This window comes from Triturus cristatus, chromosome 3_1, assembly GCF_964204655.1.
Source record: "Triturus cristatus chromosome 3_1, aTriCri1.1, whole genome shotgun sequence".
In the NCBI taxonomy this organism is placed as follows: Eukaryota; Metazoa; Chordata; class Amphibia; order Caudata; family Salamandridae; genus Triturus; species Triturus cristatus.
Genome location: NC_140583.1, coordinates 260,711,896 through 260,730,723, shown reverse-complemented (window position 1 = coordinate 260,730,723; position 18,828 = coordinate 260,711,896). Strand labels below are relative to the sequence as shown.

Sequence of the window (18,828 nt, the reverse complement as noted above, 5' to 3'; positions counted from 1 at the left end):
CTGATGCACCTTTTGAGGCTGACTCACTGAGGATTGTGAGTAGTAAAGGTCGTACGGTGACTGCTCACTGTCCTGACATGTCCATTACGCGAGATTCTTTGGATTTCTAGCACCTGCCTCGACATTCATCAACCCCAGATGACAGAAGTGAGACTTAGCCACCTGAGAATTCAGAGAGCCTAATGACTGTACCAATGTCTGTCACCAGTGCCAGTCAAGAACACTTTTCCTGTATCTCCGCAACTTCACATGACCATATCTGCACAATTGCTTTGAGCACCAAAACGACCTATTGATGATGAGTTATCTATATATGTATTATTTATACTTTTTATTTAACAAAGTGGGAGATGTAGTGTTTTGTGAGTTAGAGATGATGGGACCCTTTTAGTTCCTTATGAACTCCATAGAACAGTGACTTAGAATGTTCAGTTAACGGTTACACGCTGAGGAATAAAGACGTGTTATAACAATCTCTGTGTGTGGCTCGATCATTTACATGTACCCGGGCAGGGAAGGACACTACAAATGTCTTAAGATTCTTTGCAACAGGTTAAAACCATGGGAGAAATACTTGCAAAGATGGACCACGTACTAGTGTAGTTTGATCCTGCTACTCATTCCTGGACAGATTTCTGAGGCATCACATGCAGGGGCTGGCAAAAGCAGTGTGCAAAAGGCTCGGGCAGTATATTCCGCCTTGTAATCAGCCAAAGAGAAGCACATTATATCAGTGACTGAAAACACAAGAGTGAGCTGCCATGTTTGGCTGATTGTAGCACGGGCTCTGTAGTCTAAGCCCACACTGCAGTCTTTATTTAATTTTTTTTACAATCTTTTTATTAAAGAAAGACAAACCAAATAATATCACACATATCAACACAAATACTAAAAAAGCAGTAATTAAAATATACAATAAGGATGAAATCAAAAGTGGCCAACAAATTGTCGTAAACATCACTAAGGAGCACATTACAGTGGAGCCTAAATCAAAGTTTCCTATTGGTAACTGATTTCAAGGAACACCAAACTACAGTGATTCCTTATCAACAGCGAACGGAGAGGTGTCACTAAAGGGGGTGCACAGCCAACCTGTACTCTCGTTCCAGGGGGCCCAAATTTTCGTCCATTTACCCAGGCAACCCCTGCTTTCATACACCACTCTCTCACCCTGCATGCACCTGGCCATGTCGGACTCCCAATCTGAGCATTTCAATTCAACCCCACCCTTCCACGTTCTAGCGATGTTATGTTTAGCCACCATGCATCCCAAGGAGACACACAGTCACTCAGGTCAGTGGCATCCCAAATGTCCAAGAGACACAGCCTCAGAGTAGCCTTGACATCTTTACAGCAAGTCTGGTATAAAGCAGAGATGATCTCCCCCAATACCTCTGAAGAGTTGGACATTCCCACCATTGATGCAAATAAGTACCAACATGTTCGCAGCTACGGGAATATAATGAAGAATTCAGAAGACCCATTTTAACCAATACGGAGCTCGTGTAGTAGGCCCTATGCCCACACTGCAGTCTTAACCAGTGGATGAACAAGAAACTTTTGGTATTCTTTGATATCTAATTCTGATGTAAAGCTTTGTCTGAAATACTTGTAGTTCTATGAAATTATAGCGGTGGATTCCACAGCACTTTCAGATAATGTCCTTTGGAATATGGAGGTGAAAGGTTTGGGGTGCTTGTTCTGCAGTTTCAACTTGAATCTTTGTTGCTGTCTGTACTAATGGCACATGAACCATGAATGACAGGCCAGAGGTTCGCTATTGTTTGCACTTAAAGAATCTTATCTTATTGATTTGCACGGTTTGATATGCTATATTGTCCTCCCAAGTGTAGAAAATATTACTTGTATAAGCTCATCTATCTTGCCGCAATATTTTCTGGTCTTCGGTTGTCGAATATCTCATAGGTGTCCTGTTTCCTATTGATATCATCTATCAGTTATTCATCTCATTCTTTATGGAAGTTTTTTCAAATTTGATTTTAGAATACTCCTTTCTAATTTTTTAATATGTCTGAATAGTCCATTATATGAAGCTTAGCTAACATTTGTTTAAAATGTGCTGCCATTAAGCCACTAAGTCTTTCTATTTACATAATCTTGTTTGATGGGTACTCTTAGTCCAAAAGGGATGCTTTTTTAATATTGGGCGAGGTAGCTTTATAAAATTGGACAAGATGTGGAGTTTCTGCCTTAACTGTTTTGGTAGGTAATCCAGTTTTCAAAAAGTTTGTTGTGTGGTTGGTTTGCGTATTCCAAAACTCTGTATCAATCACTTTTGGTAAAAAACAACTTTCCTCCGTTTGTTCTGTTATTAAGACCTTCAAAAGTTGACATTGTCATGTCTCTTGCAATGTTGTTTTGTTACGCCATTAGCAAGTACCCCACCTATCATTGTGCAGTTTATCAGGTAGATGGAACCTCTCATCAAATAGTTAAGTGTAATTTTCTTAATCACTCTTGTTTTATTTTGTTGTGCAAATAGTTGTGGTGACCCTTTAAACAAACATTTGATGGAAAGGGCTCACCTTTTAGAGAACGTTAAGTTTCATATTTTGGGAGGCATAAGAACAGCAAGGCTGCAAGTGATTATCTTTTTTCCCCCCAAAAGGGCTCTACGACAGCATACACTAAGAGTGGTTACTGTGTGAACCGATTTCCTTCACTCCTGCCTGGAGGCAACAAGCAGAACTCTGCTCTTGGAAAAGGTAGGGTGACACCAGTAATGCACAGCTGAAGAGTGTATTGGTGAACAGAGAGATTATCTTGAATCATTTCACTTTAATTTAAAACTCCCTTCACAGAATTATGTTGGTGGGTATCTTTGACTAATCAGGTTGTGCATATTGAGAAGGGGTTTGTATTGAAATGTTCATCTTAACATTCAACCCGTGCATAAAAATGTCCATCAAGTAGCTTTTTGCTGCCTCCCTCTTTTCCCTCCTTCCTATTGTACTCTCTATGTGGCTTTTCTCAATTTTTTCTTCCTGAAGAGATCATACTTGACTTCCCAACCACCTGCAGCTATTTTCTATTTATTTTTACTTTGTTTTAGGTAGATTTTTGTAACCACTTGCTGGGTTCCTCCCTTCGCTCTACCTATCCATTCATGACTGGATTTAGAGACTACCGCTAATACTGGGCACAGATTCTAAGAGATTAGCCTGATATGCATTATTTGGTTTCGGCGCTAACCACTGTATACACCTGCACTGTTTGTCGTTCCCTTTGGTTGTGTCACTTAAGTCATTTACCGTGGTAGTAGTGTATTTTCAACACTTGAGCAGTGTAGATTTTGTATTTCCACAACTTCATTGCTTCAAAACAATTGGAAGGTAGATACATTTTAGTCAAAGGCTCCTTATGTTATAGGTATGCTCTATCAGGATAGATTGGGCATTAAAATAGAGAAAGGATCCTTGGAGTGGAGAATCTCTGTCTATTGGGGAATACTGCTGGGGGTCTCATGAATTCTAACACCTTAATCATTCCGAAGATACTCTTGCAGTCCGACCCTTGAGTCTATGTCAATTTGCTGTCCATGACTTGTACAAAACTGCATCATTATATGTTCACACGGCCACATGCTGATGAAGCAAGCGGTTCAAATCTGGGTGACTATATCCTAAGAGACTTTTGTTCTCAAAGCACTATGAGGAATCCCCTCCCTCTAATTTTGTCAGTTGTTGCTGCAGTGGACCTCTACTGCCACCCCACTCACAGTACTGAGATTGTTGGCATCCAAGCTTATTGTATCTCACCTCTATGAGGTACCATAAGCTTGGATTCTGTATAGAGGTCAAGTAGGCATATTTTAGTGCTGCTAGGGCATATTTGAATTCTTTCAGTACTAGTAAAGAACCATCTTTAGGCTCAACTGGCCAATGGAACCATAGCTGTTAAAGGGTCAAAACTGATTGCTGTGATCATTTACCATAAGGATCACACTTCTGTAGCTAGAACATTGAAACAACCTTTCTTGTTATGATTTCAAGAGAACTAGTCTGTAAAGAAGCCTACCATTGTAAACACAGCCCATGATAAGGAGGAAACTGTACTATACTAGTGCCTCCACAGAATAGGCTATAAAGTTTTTTTTCCTTTGGGAGGGAACCAGTGTCCTCACCACTCTCTCCTTCCCCTCCTCGCAAATAAAAATGACAAAGAAACCTCAGGGCCTATAGTTCCCTCTATCTGTGATCCAGTTTCGGACAAGTCACAAATGTTTTGCTGCTGGCCTAGCTCACACGTAATCTTTGCTTTTTTTGCTACTTCAGGATCTTTGTCCTTGGATCATGCAGCTCTTGAGATGTCAAAAGATTCTCCTTCAATTTTTTCATTTTTTAAATTTATGATTCGGAACTCCAATAAGTTCCACATAAAAGATATACAAGTAAAAAGAAGAAATTTCAGTATAACAAATCATCCTTATGTTAATACCAGAATAAAATACAAACAAGAGTAAAACGATTATAATTTCCAATTCCAATTCAATTAAGCTTTATTCGACAGTTGAGTCATAAAAGCACAGACAAACATCACACATATAAATTACCTAAAAATATTTAAGACAAGCATTAAATTCAATATTTCAACCATCAATAAGCTAAAAAACTATTAAAAAACTGTATACAGATATTCACAAAGTTAAAATAACACGTATGTGAGACCGTTGTATGTGTTTCCATCATAAAAGTTAAGTTTCCAATAAGTTTGAACTAGTGCAATCGATTGTTACAATTTGCCATCATATCTCAGTGCTTTAGATCGTAAGCCCCAGGCCCACCCTAGAAATTTAGCCACTGCTATACAGATGGGAGGGGCAGGGTCAGTGCTCATAATGCGAAGGGCTGTCCGATAATTCCTAATGCCCAACAATTTACATACAGGTTTTATCCAAATTTTACGGGGTTGTATGTACATTGGGCAAAAAAATAGCAAGTGTTCGACAGATTCGCATTCCTCAGTGCAGTTGTAGCATTTATTATTTTTGTTTTGAGTATTTTTCCAACTTGAAGTGAATTCTGCAACTGGAAGGGCACCCACCCGTAGCTGAAAATATAGCTTGCGGTCAAGGGGCTTCTCTATTATGTCCCAGTAGCTTTCGAGTGATGGACTATTTTTAAAATCAAGAAAGCGACCTGTTAAATGGGAGGAGAGGCCTTGTGTAGTTTCTATCATGTAGACCCATTCCCAGTAGATAGCTTTCAGTTTGCTCTTAGAAGGGAAGGTAGCATTTTCGGGGTCGTTCCAAAGCTCAGACAGACCTATGCTGCACAAAAGGGATTTTATGCTGTGTAACCAAGGAATGTTATGTGATGAATTAGATTTAATTATGTCCATGAAGCCACACTGATAGTGCTCAAGCTCGTCTGTGCACCAAAGGCGACGCCAATATAGCAGCGGGCGGAGCTTGACGACGTGTGCCAATGGTTTTTTACCTAGATCTAACAATAAAGGGCGCAGTGGTGTACTGGCAGGTAAGCTTGCGATTTTACGTAAAAATGCATTTTCAAGTACTACCAGTTTGTCCAGGTTACTAAAGCCCCAAAGCTCGGACCCATACAAACATGAGCTCAGCACCATTGCACCGTAGGCTTCCAGAGCTGGGGAAATTGGTTTTGTGTAAGATTTATTAAATCTGGTCAAAAGGGCACCTGATTTTTGTTTGTGTGTTAGTATCACTCGGTCCATTTGGGAGTCCCATCGCATATCCTTCTGAAGTGTAATACCAAGATATGTGAAGGAGGTCACCTCCTCCAGGGGTAGGTTGTTCATGAATATTTTCCCCCTGAATGATCTCTGTGCATTAAAGGACATAAATTTGGTCTTTTCGGTGTTTACCAACAAACCCCTCAGTTTGCAGAACTCTTCAAAGCGTCCAAGTGCCTTCTGTAGGCCACTTGGGGTCTTGGAGATAATCAGTGTATCATCCGCAAACATGAGGATGGAAACTCGTGAACCGGCCAAAACAGGTGCGTCGGTGGGGGTCCGCGAGAGAAAGTCCACCACACCGTTGACAAAGAGCGAGAACAGGGTAGGCGCCAAAACGCACCCCTGCCTCACGGCCCTGTCAACCGGGAAATCTTCCGTCACCTCACCCACCTCCCCCCAACGGACCCGTGCCACGTTGTCCTCATGAAAGCGGATGACTACAGAGAGGAGTTCAGGTGCACAACCCATCTCCCTCAAAACAGCCCAGAGTTTGGTTCGTGGAACCAGGTCAAATGCTGCTTTTAGATCCACGAAAACAGCATACAATGCACCCTTAGCTAAGATCACTACCTTCCAATATATGACAACGAAGCGGAAGATTTGATCAATTGTGCTTGTCCGCTTGCGGAAACCCGCCTGAGCGGGGCTTAAAATGTCCTGTTCTTCGACCCATAGTAGGATCTTGTTTAAGAATAGGCGGGCCACTATCTTCTGGATTGAGTCGATGAGGCTAATTGGCCTATAATTAGCCGCAATAGACTTGTCCCCCTTTTTAAATTATAATTTCATTATACAATAAAATTAAGGGACCTTATTTAGGAAAAGGCGGTTCCCTTAAATCACTTCACCTAATATATAAAGTACAAGTACACATAAATAAGGACATTACTCAATCACTTATAAAATAGTAAAAAACTACAATATATCATATCCCAAAACAATATTTTGACATCTTCCTTTAAATCCATACGAGTGTGCAACACTACTAATATAACCTATCATAACTACACATATAGTATAGTGGGGGGTCAAACAAGTATTACATAGTATACATCTTGACCTACACTCCGTTTTGTAATGTGCAAGATACACTACCCATCTTTATAGACAGGTATATTTAATTTAACGGAGATGAAAATCACATTATACTAATAATTAGAAAATGATTAAAAATTGTTTTAAAAAACAGAAGACTTTAAAACACACTAATTCAGATGGCGGGGCTAAAAGACAATCACAGGCCTCCTCTGCTGTAGTGATGTTATTCTTTAGAAATACAGGTCTTAATAAACGACAACGTAAATGTTGTAACAGGGGCCAAACAAATAAGACATGATTTAGATCTTGCACCCAGCTTCCACATAGCTCAGTCTTTTCTCCCTAGGCAGTCCCTCCCATGCCCCTGTTATAATTCTTAATGGGAGGAGATTCATCCTTAACTGCAAAATGGTTCTACGTACTCCATGGGGAGATTCCATCCACCTATTCACATGCATAACTCCGATGTCGTGATTTTAATTTTATAAACGGATAAAACATGTGCAAAATCCCTTTGCCCTCAACATTTATATAGCCTACCAAGTGTGGATGCCTGGGATATTGCTTTACTACTGCACTGGAAAGTGTGGTCACTGCTAGAGCACTTGCTCGTGAAGATTATCCCCAAATACGGGTACTGCTTCACAACCTCCTGTTTACGTTTCCCCAGAAACCAATGTAGATTTTTCCTAACCTTGCATTCCCGAGATCTGAAAACCATAATTTTACTTTTTACAATATTTATTTTTAAAAAGTGATTATCGGAGAAATGAACTAACTCATTAAGTCGCCTTTGCAAGCCTATTGGAGTCAAATCCAGAATGATAGCGTCATCCTCATAAAGAAGACAACCCAATTCCAAGGGGCCTAATTTAGGCAAATTTCCTTTACACTGCCATATCCGGCTCGGCAGATCAATAATGTACAAAGAAAAAAAAAGTGGTCCCAACAGGCACCCTTGCTTCAGCCCGTGATGAGTTACCACTTTACTTGACAGGCCTTCGTTACCTCCCATCAACACCTGTGTCCATGTAGCGATATGTAGTGCGATGATCAATCTTAGTAATTGGCCCCCGGAATCCCCATTTCAGCCAGTTTCCTCCACAGCTTTCCCCGGTCAACCCGGTCGAAGGCTGTGAAGAAATCTATGAAGGCTGCATAAAAGGTCATTCCTTTACCTATTGGATATTTTTAGATCAGAGTTTGTAAAACAATGATATTTTCCAAGGTGCCACTGTGCTTATGGAATCCCGCTTGTTCTGCAAGTACAGATCATTACCAAATGCACAATCCTGCAGATGAAGAAGTACACACTTAGCAAACAATTTTCCCGTTGCACCCAATGAGGAAATCTGCCTGAAACTGGCGGGAGAAACCTTAGGGCCCTTTTTTTTTTTAGAACGGGACCAAAATACTTCCTCTCCAGTAGGGCGGAATAATTCCGTAAGAATAGCAGTAAGAAAGGCCTTTGAGATGGATGAAGCCTTCTGCGGTAAGCTGGTGGAATGTTTTCAATCCAAGGTCAATTCCATCTCCCAGGCATTCTCTCAGCAGACTCCCAGTGCTTGCCTCAGGTGCAACTTGAAAGAGGCTCTGGTCCCAAACTCAGGTATTGGTCGGGAAGACTCCCCCACTTTTGAGAAGTTCTCTCTCCTTACGGAGGACAAAATTATTAGCCTGATGAACTCTAACTCGGGGGCTCCTTCCGATCAATGCCCCCCCCCCTCCCCCCCACCCCCGGGATCATAAGTAAGCTGGCTAATCAGGTGGCGTGACCACTTAATGATCTCTTGAACCAAATTCTGAGTTCTGGCCTATATCCTGGCATCTGGAATAAGGCCTCCATTCTTCGACTTGTGAAAAAACCCTCTCTGGACCCTAAGTTGGTAGGACAGTTATAGACCTATCTCTCATCTCCCGTTCCCGGCTAAGGTCCTAGAGAAGGCCATGAACGCAGAGCTGCAGACCTTTCTGGATGCACATCGATTGATGGATCCGGCTCAGCATGGGTTCAGAGCCAATCATTGCACCGAGTCTGCACTGGTGGCGGCATCAGAGGAAATCAGAGGGAGGGTGGACAAGGGCGGCAGAGCGGCACTAATTCTACTCTATCTCTCTGCCGCCTTTGATACGGTCCACCATGTGCTGGGCTTCAGGAGCGCGGCACAATCGTTGCTGAACTCCTTTCTTGAAAACAGGCAACAGTGGGTTGAGATGGGAGGGGTTAAATCCCGTCCCTTCTCTCTTCCATATGGAGTGCCTCAGGGATCGGCACTTAGTCCAACGCTTTTTATTGTATATGTCACCCCTTTGGTACAGCATATCGTGAGTTTTGGCTTGTCCATACTCTCTTACGCTGACGACACTCAGATTGTGGTGTAGATATCATCTCAGGTTGAAAAGGATGCCAACAATTTCCGCAGCTGCATGACCTCAGTTGCAGGTTGGATGGAGGAGAACTGTCTAAAGCTAAACTCCGGGAAAACAGAGGTATTGCATTTTGGGAATGAAACCTCCTTCTGAAACGCATTTTGGTGGCTCCAGGAGTTTGGGGATCCACCAAAGCCAGTTCTAAAGGCCAAAAATCTGGGTGTCATTTTTGACACCAAGCTATGCTTCAGAACTCAGATTAAAGCAGTGACTTCCGGGGGCTATTTTCTGCTAAGGATTATTAAAAAAATACTCCAGTTTATTCCAACAAAACTTCAGGAGACCGTAATGTAGGCCTTGGTTGGGTCGAATCTAGATTACTGCAATGCACTCTCTCTAGGTATCCCAAAATACTTGATAAAAAAATTGCAGTCCCTCTAAAATGCAGTGGCCAGAACACTCTTGAACATCCCCAAATTCAAACCGGTGTCACATGTACTGCATGGCCTTCATTGGCTCCCAGTGGAGAGGAAAATTTCTTTCAAATCTCTGTGCCTAATGCATAAGGCACTTCATGGAACCGCCCCCCTGTATTCACACATGGTATACACCTAGCAGAACGCTGAGATCTAGCACAGAGCATAAGGTTCAGATTCTGAGAATTAAGAGAGTAAAATGGGGCTGGAGGACTCTGACATTCCAGGGGGGAAAGTTATGGAATTCTCTCCCTCTGGCCCTCCGCTCCCAACACAGCCTGCAGCTGTTTAGAAGGCAGCTAAAGACCTGGCTGTTTCCACCTACTGAGCGTTAATGTTTGTTGACTTATTCCCTCGGTCTCTGCCCCTTTCCATTCTTTGATCCGCAATGCGCTGACACCATCGGGTATTGCGCGCTTTATAAAAATCAATTCAAAACACTGGTAAAAGAAAATGAACCCATGACTAGCTGTTTTGTTTACTAATAGCAAGCGGGATGTCATCCGTGCCCATTACACCAGAGTACCGTGCCCCTTTAATAAAAGTCTCTATTTCCCGACAAGAGGGAGGACCAGAAATATTCAGCAAAGAGTGCTCTGGTATTGACCCCAAATGAAAACTCCTCCCAATATTTAGAGCATATAGCTGTGAAATATATTGGGTCCATTCTGCGTCAGATATTAAAATGGCTTCTACCTTAGTTCTATGATCGCAGAATTTAGCGATTAGGGTCCAATACCAATATTTACGTGAGTCCCCGGAGCGTGCGCCCTCTCAGTTTAATTCATTTAGAGTCCTCTACCCCCTACGTTCAGCAGCCTTAAGTCTAGTTCTTACCCTTTTTAACCTATTAATTTCCCTTTGCCTAGACAATAAGGCCTGCTTAAATTGGTCCCTTATTAAAGCATTCAATTCCTGATATAGCTTTTTTACCTTTCGTGACGTAACCGCTGGTTTAACAATACCAATACCTATTTTTGTACTTCCACATACTCTAAATTGGGCCAGATGCTTCTCTAACCAATCGATTGGACTTTCCTGACCAGGGCCAGAGCTCGCATTTTTAACATACCTCCCTCGACTTATTACATTTTTATTATGCCAAAAGGTTCGCCCATTTGTTCTATTAAACTTAATTGTATCATTTCTTGAATTTTAACGATCAGACAACTCAAACTCCAAATTAACATCTACTGATAAAATACTGTGGTCACTCAGATCAGTACCCAGAATTTTAAACAGAGTACATGCTCCAAATAGTTGATATGATACCACCATATAGTCTATTAATGACTGCCCCCGGGCAGCGTGGAATGTATAGAATGTGGGAGAGTCCTCAGGAAATCTCCGTTTTATTATAACCAAATCATTAGTTCTTAAACAGTCCAGCAGGCTCAATCCTCTCTTATCTGATCGGGTCTGAGTGGACAACAGAAATTCAGGGATGGACCATACGTCTTCCAGATCTTGGTTAAGGCCCACGAGGAGCAGTTTGAGATTTTGGCATTAAAATCGCCTACCTACATTATCCAGGTGCAATCTTTAGAAATACTGATTCTATGCACAAAAGAAAAAATGGAGTCAACAACAAAGTCGGATGCCCTACCAGGAAGAATGTATATGTTTGCCAATAAGAGAGATGAATGCTGACCTTGTGTTACGTTACCCAAGGTCAGTTTTAAACACATACATAGTTTTGAAGAATGAATAGAGACCAGAGGGTTTCAATGTATACTATTACTAAGTAGGATCGCTAAGCCCCCACTTGCATGACTCTTTGCTGAGGGTTTCGTTGCACAGCGAAATACAAATAATTTCTCAAAACTAAAATCTGTACAACGTCAAGTTTCCTGAAAGCAAATTATCTTAGGATCGTAAAATATTAGAGTATTTAATATAAAACTTTTCTACACCTGCCATATTCCAGGACAGGATCTTCCCCAGGGGGCTACCTCTGCAGCATAGAGAGTGTTTTTTTATTTCCTTTAAAACAATTCAATGTACCCGATACACCACTCCATTGTGCCAATTCAGCTTCCTTACTAACTTTAGTTGCCCTTTGCTCCCCAAACCCTGCAACATTAATCACCCTTTAACCATCATTGCTACCAACCGAAATTCTAATAATCTCTTCCATATTTGTGGGACCCTACTATGCGATGTCATTCTGCATAAAACCTGATGAGCACTTTCAACAGATTCATTCTGTGGAGTTACTGCTCCTCGTGCAAGAATACATCAATCCCAATTGTCCTAAACAGACCAACATTCGCCAGGACTAACCCTGCAATTATCCCAGAGCTAACAATAATTTTGGAGTTCTGGAGCCCATTTCGATAGCCCAATAAAACCCGATCGATATCTCTACTTGTAATCAATCTCAAATCCTCAATTTCAGATAGAAGCTGCAAAAGGCAGCTTCTATTTAATGGGCCCAGTTCTCTGTCAAACAGGGAGGCAAAAGTCAGGGTTTTAAATGCTGCTCTTGCTTACACTTTCTTAATACCTTATCACTATACATTTGTTTTGCCCCCTGTTTCACTATATTTGCTACTGGTGGAAGAGGCACCATAAAAGAGGACACAGAAGAACAACTCACCCCACCTTCATTCTCCCCTCCGAGACTAGAGTCTATCCATTCATGGTGAGTTTCAGAATGGGAACAATTTTGGGGAACGCTAACCACCCTTCGCCCTGCCTGAGACGTGGTGTTATTAGATTTTATTTTTACCACCATGTTCTCCTTAGCATCCGAGTCAGACCCTGGAGTTGGGTTCTCCCATTCAGATCCCAATCCTTCATTATAGCTCCCTATTCTCGAATCCTAGTTTCCATCATTTTGTCGAGATTCCTCCAATAAAGGCACCTCTATACTTGAAGGGGTATAGGAAGGATTGTTATCTGGTCATTCCGGTTGTTGACCACCATGGATGCCTGCAGCCCTTATACTCTTTCCCAGTTTTGGGCAAAATGATATTATCGGGTACTTCTGAAGCCTCAAGCAACCTCAGTTTTTTTGGTTTACTTTTTGTGATATGCCGGTTCTTTTTTTTCTTTCCCTACCATGTTTTTACCCCATTATATTCAAGTTCGGAGGCACCCTCCCCGGGAGGATCCAGTTTCAACCTTAGACTGTTTATTAAGAGAGGGAGCAGATGTAATTTCTGGATCGCCCAATGTGCGTAAATTCCTTTTATAAAATATTGAATAAAGAGACAAGGAGTTTTTAAGAACTTGACCCTTTGTGTTTTGCGCTTCAAACAACACCTGATAGTTTATCCTCAGACAGCTGGATTGGAGGGCCAGCACGACCCATGTTGCTTAATGTTGTGGTTTCTTCGTTTTGCCTGCCTGAGGCAACTCCTGTATCCCTACAAGATCTCACTTGGATTCCCATTTCCCTTACCACTGTATCAGTTTGGGAAGCCTGAGTATTCAAATCATTACCCATTGTCACTTTTTCTAGATGGCAACCGGTAGTAATAAGGTGCTGTACACCTACCAAAATTGGCATCAGTACATCCAACAAATGGTCAGAGTTAATAGTTCATTTTTCTAACAAAGTTAAAATTGAAGACAAAATCCTCTCTAAGGCGTTTAAAATTTCAACATTTTCCCTCCCCTAGTCACATTTTCATCCACGTTCTAATTGGAACCCTCATTCATTAACTGCCATATGTCCTGTGCCCCCTTGCTTAGGGTCCCCTCAGAGTTCAATGTCTCCGATATACGAGAAAAACCAACACTTGAAGGAGTAGTGCTATACATAGCTGGCATTCGAGTTGACATTCTCAATGCTGCCGCTTGAGCGATCGGTGATTTTTAATTTGGCCTCCAACTCTTGATTTTACACCAAGGGTAAATCTATATCCAGCAAAGTGATGTCCTCTAAATCCTCAGGGGCGCGTGGTGATCGTCCTGGGGCATCTGAGACAACCCCCTGAATGAAGACAATCCTAAATTTAACTCCGCCGCATTTGCAGTGCCAGTTATAGCCACCATGCTCCTTGTCTTGAGCGAGGCAGCAATTTCAGGCGACTGCTTTTTACCAGCTTCTGCTATTTCAAAATTACCCTTGGCATCAGATATGCCCATTTCTATATCTTCAACCAGTGTGTTCAATGAAGGTTGCTCAATAAAATTGGTAGTTTGAGTAAAAATGGGAGATTCCACCAACTTCTGCGCAATGGACTTACTCTGGTGCGGAACTGATAACTGCGAGATGACCATATCAGTACGTGACTCATCCACACTAGCTATACTAGGGGACATCCCCTCTATGGTAATCCGCAATGACTTATTTCTCAACCCCTTAGTGAACATTGCTAACATTGTAGGCTGAGTTTCAACAGGACAGATGATCTTGTGGTTTCTTATGCTTGATGGTTTTGAGTAATTTAAGAGAGCTAGGGCAATCGATCTTGCTTCCAACTGGTCCAGAAGAAGGCTCTGAACCTACCTCTGTAGAATGGACCGACCAGAGCGCAGGCATCTAGATGGCATCTTCCGCCTACTCAAGTCCTTCTTATTCCCACTCACAACGGTGCTCAAAGGTCCAGAGACTCCACAACTCTCTCAGCCTAGTCCGCCTGTACTCCGACCATTAATAACCTGGCCACGTTAGACGCACTTGTAAGGAATGAATTTCCTGTGTAGTTGAGGTCCTTGAATCTCTGTTGGCTCAAAAGTGCTCCAGTAATCTGAACCAGCCTGGACTAGACCAGACTCCTACCCACTGGCCACGCTCTCTGGTTGGTAGCATATGGAGCAAGATTAGCGCAATGACCAAGTCTATGGGCTGGCTGCGGCCAATCCAAGCCCAGACCTGGCTGAACTGCTTCCGCAGGGTGCCCGAGCTCACCCTCTATGGTGCGGGCGCTGCACCGCCCGCACCTGTTATTACCTGACCTGTTGAGTGTGTGGTCTGTGAGCCACCAGTTTTTCCGGGTTACAGATCCCCCAAGGCTATGTCTGCTGTATCTGCAGTTAATGCATCCCGTGGTGAGTCCCGTGGTGCGGGCGCTATCAGGAAGAAGCAAAGGGTATCCGACAGAGCACTCTGGTGGAAATCGGGCGAGTTGAGCAAGGAGCTGCCTACACCAACCCCGCAAGCTGCACCAGCCTAAGGCTGACCGCCTCCGCTGGGTCAGGCAATGCCCCGGCTCTATCCCTCAACAGCCCAGTCCCCCTGCGTCTCACCGTCTTCTAAGCAAGAGATGCGAGGGTGTGGTCTTCGCGGCTTTCCCGTCTCCCTGCTGGAGATGCAAGGAGGGATCGTCGCAGCTTTTTGGCTCGACCCGGCTTGCAGCTTTTGGTTTGCGGCTTTGTGGTAGCAGGCACTCCGCTCCGTGCCAAGCTGTGCTGATCAGCTGCACTTCCGTCTCAGCTGCACTTCCGTTACTGTTGATTACCTACAATCAAAATCCTCTGCTTCTAACAAGCTAATAGTTTCTTACTTCCCTCATACAAGTTCTTTCAGAGGCTGCAATCTTTTAAAGAACATAATCTGTCACAAAGTAGGTGGTTGAGCAGACATGGGAGACGGCTAGCTTCTGTGTCCACATTCATTAAGCTTCGCATAGTCCATAAGAGAAGGCTACCATAATTTCCTACCTCTTTGTGGCAGAATTCTATTCTATTCACCAGTTTTATAAAGTTCATGGCTACCTGAAAACAGCCTTTCCAGCGCTATCAAAGAAGTTGGAGCGAGAGCAAGGAGATTGAAAGAATCTAAGTGAAGAGATATGTCTTTAATTTTTTTTCAGGAAATTGACCTCCATCCTAAGGCTAATGGGCAGAGCATTCGCAAGCTTGGGTGCAAGATTAGGTAATGACCGACCTCCACTCCTCGCTCTTTTGATATTTGGAACATGAAGCAGCTCAAGATTGTTTGCCCTCGGGTCCCTGTTGGCCCGAAAGACAGTGGCCAATTACTGAAGAACAGGAGGACCTCCTTTGTGCTTTGCCCGATGCATAATGCCTTGTATGGTAACCTGCAGTTTATAGGCAGCCAGTGAAGAGTTTTGAGTGCTGCGCCGACTGATGGTGCTTTCGGAATACCTAACAGCAGTGGTTAATTTGTAAAAAAAAAAATAAGTGCTCTCATCAGGAGGCAGCTTCCACCAGCCCTTGTCTCCTGTTAGCACTGCCTTACATAGAACCAACTACTAACAATCAAACCCTACAGGTGGGGAGAAGATATGGCTTAATGACCAGAGTTGCCGACTTCGGAGCTGGAGACCAGGTTCGAGTCTCTGCGTCGGCTCACCTTTCTGTGATTCTGGGCGAATCACTTAATCTCCTTGTGCCTACCAAAAATGAATTTGTCCTTAACTGATTCACAAGCGCCGGTGTTGATGATTAAGTGCCGGTGCCTAACAGAATGCAAGCAGCAGCATTTTGGATAATCTGCAGCTTTAGTCACTCTTTTTGGGCTGCCTAAATACAGCAAATTGCCGTAATCAAGGTGGGACAGAATCAGGCCTTGAATCACAACTCTGCATGCCTCTATCAGGAGCCATTTCAACACTTTTCTCAGTGTTTTCAAGAGGCCAAAACCACTCCTAGACACCTTTTTTGCTTGAGAGGCCAAGGTTAGCTGATTGTCAAGGATCTTCCCTAGACTCTTTACTTCTGACTTTGGGACTGGACGCTCCCCTAGAGGAGATGGCTGGATGATATAATCTCAAAGTGTTGGATTATTCCCTAGTACCAACACCTCAGTTTTTCGATATATTCATCTTCAGGCAACTGGCTGTCATCCACTCGGACACCTTTTCTAGACAGCTATTGGGTCTCACGGCAACGATGTCCATGTTTGGTGCCAGTGTGACAATCAGCTGGGTATCGTCTGCATAGGAACTCCACAGAACAGCAGATGGCTGGACAACATGAGTGACCCCTCGCTAACCTGAAAACTGTGTTTGTCCAGAAATAAAGCAAGCCACCTAAGAACTTTTCCTGTGATGCCAATTTCTTCCAAATGATGAAGACGAATAGGGTAGGAAACCGTATCAAAGGTGGCAGTTGGGTCCAAAAGGATCCGTGCTGATGATTCACCATGGTCCGTAATCATTTTAAGATCTTTAGTAGCCCTCAATAGAGCTGTTTCTGTGCTACAACTAGCACGAAACCTGTCTAGGTAGGGTGAAGAAATTGTTAGTTTCCAAATGATCTGCGATATGCCCATTGATAATTTTTTCCAGAATCTACTAACACCAGGTTATAGAGAAATGGGTCTGTAGTTGCTTATTTCTGGATCTAAATTAGGTTTCTTTAGAAATGGGCGAACAATAGCATGTTTCCATTCCTCTAGAACACTAAAGTTCTTGGAAGGAAAGATGATACAGATCGGTCAGGGCAGTAAGCATCACGTTGTCCCCTTTCACCAGAATATCAGTCGCGGCTGGGTCAAGTGGTGACCCTGATTTAATTGAGGTTGCCACCGCCATAGCATCCTCTGTGGTCAATTGAGGAAAGGCAGAAAGTACTGACTTGTTGGTGCTTAATCTGTATTCCGTACTATCCCTACAGTCTGGAGAGCCAGCTAAAGTGTCATAAATGTCCTTTCTTTCTTTAGAAAGTGAGTTGGCGATTGTTTTATCCTTTCTGTGAGTCTATTTGCACGGGCTCTCCGGATAGGTTGATGATATTTTTTTTTAAAGATGCTTTATAAATCTGTTTACTTATATCATACTTGACCATCCATTTCCTTTCAGATTTTGTACATTCATTTTTTAGTAGTCTCAATTCTTGAGAGAACCAAGGTTTTTCTTCCCCTCCCCTCCCCCCCAGAGGTGCTGTGTTTTGACTCCTCTTTAATGGAATTAAAACATCTAGATTTTTTGTAATCCAATTCTTTAGTCCTATGTATAACATCGGCACCTCAATGTATACAGTTGAACTGGGTGCCAATTTGCTTAAGGCTTGCTCCCATCTGGCCGTATTGAATTTAGACCATTGCCAAAATGTCTTAGAATATGTTACTCTAGGTGCTTGTTGCCCAACTATTGGAATCGAAAATGGTATGATATGATGATCTGTCCATTGGCAGAGGGGAATCTACTGTCATGTAAGATAGATTAGTAAAAATTGGGTCCAAAATGTGACCTTTCTTGTGAGTCGGAGATTAAACCAACTGGGAAAAGTAGATCACTGACAAATCATGTAAAGAGTTAGCAATCTGTACACAGTGTGCGTTTTCAATGTGAATATTTAGGTCACCTAAAACCTTAAAATTAGCTGTCGGAAGACTAGAGGCAGCCACTATATCCGGCACTGCATTAATAAACTCTGCAGCTGGACCGGGAGGCCATTATATCCGTAACCCTGAGAATGTAAACGTATGGGTACATTTAATAGAGAAGGCCAAACTTTCACTACCTGGGATTGACATTGTGATAACCTTACAGTTTAAATCCTTTTTTACAATGATTGCAACTCCTCCACCTCTTTGCTGCCCAATCACACCTAGCAATTGGCTATCCAGGTGGCAGGGCTTCTACAATACCAGAACCACCTTCCTCATTAAACCATGTTTCTGTCAAAAACAGAATAGCTGGCTGTGTTTCCTTTAAAAGGGTAACCAGTTCTAGTTTATGCTTAGGGAGGGATCTACATTCGATAAAAAATATTTGTAGGTAGGCAATAACCGGCTCTCTTCCCTCAGGGCTCCTTTAATTAATAGAATGCCAGGATCTAGTAAATGTATGGGCTCAATCATATCTGGACAATAATGACTGATGTGGTATTTACCCATTAAATAGATTGGGTTACGAGAGTGCAGACAGGCCTCTTTTGGCCGTCTATTGAGGCATTTTGTCTCCATTCTTGAGTATCTTATTATTGGAGATTCACCGGGTTCCAATGGGCAGGGCTCCGGGCCCTGTTCTGGCACGGACAGGCGTAGGCCGGCTTTTCTTAGCGCCTTTGACTCGCTCGTTGCATGCGTCCGCTGCACATCTTCTCGTCAGCCACCATTAAATGAAGGGGCCTTGCTAAATACTAGACCAGCAACAAACAAGGCAATTAGCAGCAATGAAAGACTGTCGGCACTGAACACCCCTGAATAGGCAATTAACAAAAAGCTCCCACGCGAGGTGTTTCCCCAGCTGTCTAGCCCCAAAAGTGCAATTTGCAAGAAATAACCTAGAATCAGTTAAAATTAAAATGGTTAAAAATGTTTAAAGCAGCATCAATAGTCAAGAATTTA

At 42.8% G+C, this 18,828-nt stretch overlaps 1 protein-coding gene across 6 annotated transcripts in view; it reads left to right on the top strand.

The window, feature by feature from the left end:
• Positions 1–18,828, top strand: part of SNUPN (snurportin 1) — a 190,550-nt gene that overhangs the window by 77,926 nt on the left and 93,796 nt on the right. For all 6 annotated transcript variants that reach the window (XM_085643849.1, XM_085643853.1, XM_085643850.1 and 3 more), the window contains one exon: positions 2,630–2,726. In XM_085643849.1, coding sequence (XP_085499975.1) covers positions 2,630–2,726 — 97 coding nt within the window. The remainder of the gene's footprint in view (positions 1–2,629; positions 2,727–18,828) is intronic.